The 6,362-nt window shown below is 35.6% G+C and overlaps 1 protein-coding gene across 11 annotated transcripts in view; it reads right to left on the bottom strand.

Annotated features, from left to right (window-relative positions):
• Positions 1-1,775: 1,775 nt before the first annotated feature.
• Positions 1,776-6,362, bottom strand: part of Marchf1 (membrane associated ring-CH-type finger 1) — a 732,725-nt gene continuing 728,138 nt past the window's right edge. For all 11 annotated transcript variants that reach the window (XM_048791729.1, XM_048791736.1, XM_048791735.1 and 8 more), the window contains one exon: positions 1,776-6,155. In XM_048791729.1, coding sequence (XP_048647686.1) covers positions 5,857-6,155 — 299 coding nt within the window. In that variant the 3' untranslated portion in view covers positions 1,776-5,856. The remainder of the gene's footprint in view (positions 6,156-6,362) is intronic.

Below are 6,362 nucleotides of genomic sequence, written 5' to 3'. Positions count from 1 at the left end.
TCTCTGGGTTGCTCTGAGTGTTGTGGTCCCTTTCCTTTCAAGTTTTAGGATACATTTCTAAGTTTAGAGCTGCTAACTCTGACATTTTTGCTCTTTTCCTAACATTGTAGTCACTTCCTTGCTTGGCTGAAACATGTCCCTTTAGAACCTTGTTCACCTCTGATAGAAGCTTTTCCTGTTCTTATATCACCTATGCTTCAGGGCGAGGAGATTGGGTAAGTCCTTTTTACTCTACTGTCACTTCAAAAAAATTTTTCTCCTTTAATTTTCAACCCAGAAATCTTTCTGTAAGTCTTCCTTGATTTTTCCCTTTCTTTGCTATGTCCTCCTATGATCTTATTTAATTAGCAAGTATTATTGGTTCTATTTCCAAAATTAAAGTCAAATTGGTTCATGTCTGGCTGTCTCCCCTATGACTTGCTATAATACAGGCAATGACTTCCTAACTGACCTTCCTGCCACCATCCCTGCTCCTCTGCTGGCACCCTGATGACTTCACATGTATCCACTTATTCCTCTTAGGCTAGGCTTTGTCACAGCTGACTTTCATCTTGGAAGAATGTCCTGTAATCTTTATAAGAGAGCTTCCACAATCCATAGCCAGAGGATATAGTTTGGCCTCATCTTCTGGGATCTGTGGAAGCCTGAGAATTTCCATCTCAAGTCCCTTTGGAGTACAGCTGCAGGCTATAAAACTACTTAACTGCAGCAGGGAAGGGGACGCCCTACCCTTATGTTGCATTATCATGTCATCTGGCTGCTTTTCTGTTTGTGTCCTCCTGTGGGACAAGTATAGAGAGATGGTACCTTTGTCCATCTTTTACCAGCTTTGTAATTAAATTTTCTAGTGAGAGCTTGTTTCCTTACTGTGTGAATCTGTCCTTCTTGTTTAACATTTCCCACTCAGGACTTCAATCCTTGTTCCCTCTGGCTGCATTAGTGGCACATGCCAGTAATCCCAGTGGCTCAGGAGGCTGAGACAGTAGGATCCAGAGTTCAAAGCCAGTCTCCTGAGTCTGTTTTCTCATCCTTGAGGTCTGAACCTAAAGGTTACATCTACCTGCTCAAGTATCTCTACCCTCACACCCTTGCTATTCCTTGAAAATCCCTGTGCCATCACACAGGTTAGGATCATTAGTTAGTTGAAACACAATGACAGTGGTTAGTGATCTGGGTGTGTCTGCTGTAATTCTGGGTGGTGGGGGAAGCCCATGAGTTCAGATATCCAGTTTGGGAACTCATACTTCTGTATTAGTTCTGCCCAAGTAGAAAGTCCTATAGAGGCATTAGGCCAAGGTAGCTATTTACCCTGAATTCAGGCATCTAAATTGAGGCTTTAGAAAGACATTTTCTTTGCTGTTATCAAATCTCCACCCCAGGATTACATTCCAATGTCTTTGGCTTACTGTTCTTTAGCCACAGAATATCTGAATCCACTCAAATCTCTGAAAATATAGTCTTTATCTAAATCTTAGTCATGGGAAAATCCTATAGATTACATTGTGATATTTTTTACATTTTTAAAAAAAAAATGTTTTGAAAGTATATTTTTATTGGTTAATGCACCTTTTTATTTTCCTACAATGTCTAAGTTTTGTCAGTATAATTTGTTTTAAAATGATTATATCTAGACCCTGCCTAAAAACACAGAGCATTGTAACAACACCACAGTTTTGAAAATTGAAGGGTTTTGAGTGTTGGAAATAGAAATCTGTATAGATCCCAGTATGTTAGGCAAAAAGTAGAGAAGCTACAATCAAAATTGGAATCACTTGTTTAATATACAAAGTCTTTCACAGATCTTTATTTTCTTTTCCTTAGTTTGTCTTAGTACACATTATTCACAAACAGTATATTGTTAATGAAAGAGAATTAGGTAAAACTAAAAAAAGTACAAATGCCCAATCTCAAAAATTGCACACAGTTAAAATAATTTTTCTTTTTTGTTTCAATGCAATATCCAATTTCAAGTTGGGCTTTCTTTAGATGTGGAGGAAACACTGCAGCCCAAAATAACAGTACTTCCTTTCAACTCTTGATATGTAAAATAGCACCATTGGGCTGATTTGAGGAAAGAAAAAAGGTTTTCATCTTTCTTAATTAAAATGTAATCCTTACACAGTTATTATATAATAACTACAATAATAATGATAATAAATTTTAAGACCTCTACTTTGTTCCAGAAAAATCGTTGTCAAGGCAAGGAAAGATAAATTAAATCTAGCGGATGGAATGACCTTCCTGCCCCATGACCATTACCATTATAATTTCTCTTAATGATGTCATTGAGCTAATGAGCTAATTTTCCAGCCAAAGAATAGATGTTTTAAGAGTACCAAAGGACCTTTTGTAAAACAAGAAGTATAATCAAGGCCATCTTTCTAGGATCATAATTACATGTAACAGCAGCTCCTACTGAGATGTAATGCTGGGGCATTTTGAGAAAGATTCCTTCAATTTCTGCATTGCTGTCCCACATCCTTGGGATCACTTATATTTTAATTTTGTTAAAAAGAAATCTTGTCTTGTTTGTTTTTGTTCCTAAACTTAATTGCCTTTTGGGCTTCACTTTTTAAAAGTTGGAATTTCATTTCTTTACTGCTTTAATCTTTAATCCTATACAATGAAGGTGACAGTTCTTTAGTTAAGAAATTAACAGCCTCAACAGGCAGGATGACACATGCCAATAATCCCAGTGGCTCAGGAGGCTGAGACAGTAGGATCCAGAGTTCAAAGCCAGTCTCAGAAATGCTGGGTGAGGTGCTAAACACTCAGTTAGACCCTGATTCTAAATAAAATACAAAATACGGCTGATGTGGCTCAGTGGTCGAATATGCCCCTGAGTTCAATCCCTGGTACTGGGGAGTGGGGGGGGGCAGTAGCCTCAATGTTTGTAGTTCATGGTATCACAAATTTGGGTCATAATTATAAAAAGCCAAAGTTTTAAACAGCTGTAGGTTCATTCTTCAATTTCCGTTCTTTGCTTGAATTCCATTTTGTTTCTGACATGAGCAGGTAAACATGCCTCAAAAAATTGTCATTGCATAGCTCATTTTTTCTTTTTGAGAGATAAATCAGTTCACCAAAAAAGCACTGCCACAAAGCCAAATATTTTCAGTGATGAAAGGAAAAAGGTACCATTGCCATAGGGAATGTAAATGAATCAACATTAGGTTTTGAGTGAATGTAGTTGTTCCAAATCAGGTGAACCACAAACATCCATTGCAGGAAAGCTTTTTAATGAAACTTTTCTGCAATGAATTTTTTAAAATGAAATTCAGGTTAGGATTTTGAAAGGTCAGAAGAATAACAGAATTAAATGTTGACTTTTATCCTGTTAGGGAGCTTTATTATTTTCTCATTTCAATAAAATCAAAACCTAAGAAAGTTAATTTTGAGACTTTGGGCACAGTTTTAAAACCATTTCATCTTTTATCACTAATATAGCAAAGCTTGTCTTAGCTTTTTAGAAATGTTTCTTAGTGTTAAATGTAACCCTTGATAACTAAGGTTTTATTTTAGCCAATCATCTCCCACTGTGCAAAGATATACTCTTATCTATTTTGGATTTAAAACAGTATTTTCCCTGGTAATTAAGGTAAATAATGTTTTTCTTTCAGAGCAAACAAAAGAGGAATCAATATTTCTTTGTTTGTTGGAGATGAGATTTTCTCCCATGAAATATTTGCAAGCAACATATTGCCCTTGCTAAACCATAGAGAAATGGATTAAGCAAATTAACAGGAAAATATGATCAAGGTTAATTCCTTGGGTGTGGTGCTATGATTAAATCACCCAAGCTTTGTTATTTTTAGTACATTTATCTTCACACTTTATAGGGGAAGTTAATGCGAAGTTTAGTTTGTTTGAGGTTCACTGAAGTCATTCCTGCTGTAGTTTTGGTCCAGTTTAATAACCTCCACTTTGTTTTCCTTGTACCTTTACTCCATCCCCTAAAAGTTTTAAGAAAGATGAGTTTTAAACCTTTTGTGTCCTGACTGAATACCTTAACATTTTTCTCACATATATACATGAATACACACATGCCACACACACAAAATCAACATTGTTTACCTTTTCTTTATTTCTAGGAATGTGGCTATTTGGACTCCATATCAGCCACTACTAATATCCATACTTTCTCCTCTTTTTAAAAGGTTATTTTTTTTTCCTTTGATAATCTGTGAAGAACAAGCACACTGATAATTACAAAGTGCATTGATGTGATACCCAGATTTGTGCAATGTGATACCCATGCTTTGGTTCTTATGGCCATCTCTGCCTTTTCACAATAATAAATATGACAGCTAATAAAAATCACTTTTTTACTAGGCCATCTTTCTTTGACAGGTCACTATGCTTGTAATTATTAATCTAGCTCTCTGCAATATCATTCACACTTCAGTTTTATATGAGTATTTAAAGAATGCAATAATCAACTGTCAAACGTAAACAACTCAATTTATTACTTACCATAGAATCTGTTGAATGTTTTTGCTTCTGAACTGTCAAGGAATATATTGTCAACTTTTTAAAATAAGATCTAGTTTGTGGCTGTAACTACTTATCAGTCAAGTTGACACTCATATGGAGTAAGAAAAACACTTTTGATTTAATAACAAAAATACTTAATTTTTATTTCCCTATTGTAGTTGCTTCATTGTAGCAAAAGAAGTTAATTTCACAATTTTGCTACAAGCAGATTGCTTTTTTAAAAAATTTAGTTTTCTTAGAGAAATGGCAACTTCATCTAATTCTTCAAACTAGGACACTTAATTTGATTAATTTAGTGCTTTGTAAAATCATGACCCTTCAATGAAACTTGAAAATAAAGGAATAAATTAAGCTTTTATTTTGAAATATTCAGCCATTAAATAAAGTAGAGCCTTAGTCTCTAATTAGGGCCATGGTATCCAATTTAGTTCATTCAAACAGGTGTGTTGTGAAATGCATACTGGATTTTGAAGACTTTATAAAAAAATATGACTGTTTCAATAATGTTTTACATTGATAGCATATGGTGTTAAATTATAAAAATTAATTTCACCTATTTACTTTTTATAAAGGGGCTACCTGTAAATTTAAAATTTGCATTTGTGCTTTCGTTTGTAGTTCGAGTTGTATTTCTGTTGGACAGCACTGTATTAGAGGGGCCAGGTAAAATATAGGACCCGTTAGACGATTTCAACTTTTGTGGGCATTTGAAAGAGCTAATTTCACCCAATAATCTTATGAAAATCTTTTGTTCATGATTGAAACATAGTTCCAAGTATTACTATCTTCAAATGTGTATTGCATCCATTTTTATAACATGCATCTGTCAAAATAACCAGACTTCACTATTGCCATAAAAATCTGTCAGCTGTCAAAGAATATCAAAATATGCATCCTCCAAGTTTGCTTCCAGTATGACAGGAATAATGCAGACAATTTCAGGCTTAAAACCAGATGTGTTTATCCAGATGAGATAGCTAACATTACAAGACCCTTAGAAGAAACACATGTTACAAGTCAAGTCTATATTCTTGAACTTTTCCCCTGCTACTACGAAGAGTATCATGTGTCCATTTAATTTGTCATTGCCTAAAAGCATTCCGGTACCAACAGTTCTGTATTGTCTTAGAAGTCATTCTCTAGCCATCTTCACATTTCCATATCACACTTCAGGCTCGCTTCCTGGTGTCCTGCTCATTTGATGTTTTTTCCTTCTGTCCTTTTTGAGCAAAGTAAGGAAAAATGAGTCAGTAGGAGCAAGGAGCCGATAAAGTAAGTGAGTAATGCAGGATCGCTTCAGTCAATTGTAGTGGCTGAGGCTAGAGAGATGGTCTTCTGAGAAGAAACTGTCAACTCGTTCCATCAAACTGGTATGACTTCTGGGGGACCGCTCTCTGCAGATGGCAGTGAATTTGTACCCGTTTGTGATACTGGCACCACCACAGCCTCCTTGGTGTCCGTGTTTACGTTACACGAGAAGTTCTTCTCCAGCTTATTGGCAGTGTCTGGGCAATTTTGCACAAAGATCACACGGTTGTAGGCCTTCAGCCTGCGCCACAATTGGACATAGACTTTACACTGTACATACATGAAGACGAGACCTCCTGTGAAGCCAATGGCCACCACAACCAGTTTTGTCCAAAATGGCCATTCAAGGACACCTTTGAAATAAAAAGAGAATGTTATTACCAAGTTGTCATTAATGGTTTGGGGTATTTTTTCCTTTGGGCCCCCTTCAGAAGACCAGACCTACTTGCTAAATTATGTTAATAGAAATATTTTTAATAACTAGGAAGATTTGTAACCTAATTGGCTTAATTGCTTTCAAATATTCTAAATATACAGCTAAAATTGCATATGAAGAAATT

Source organism: Marmota marmota, unplaced genomic scaffold (assembly GCF_001458135.2).
Source record: "Marmota marmota marmota unplaced genomic scaffold, marMar, whole genome shotgun sequence".
Classification (NCBI taxonomy): domain Eukaryota; kingdom Metazoa; phylum Chordata; class Mammalia; order Rodentia; family Sciuridae; genus Marmota; species Marmota marmota.
Note: the sequence above shows the minus strand (reverse complement) of the source record. Positions and strands in the feature narration are given on the sequence as shown.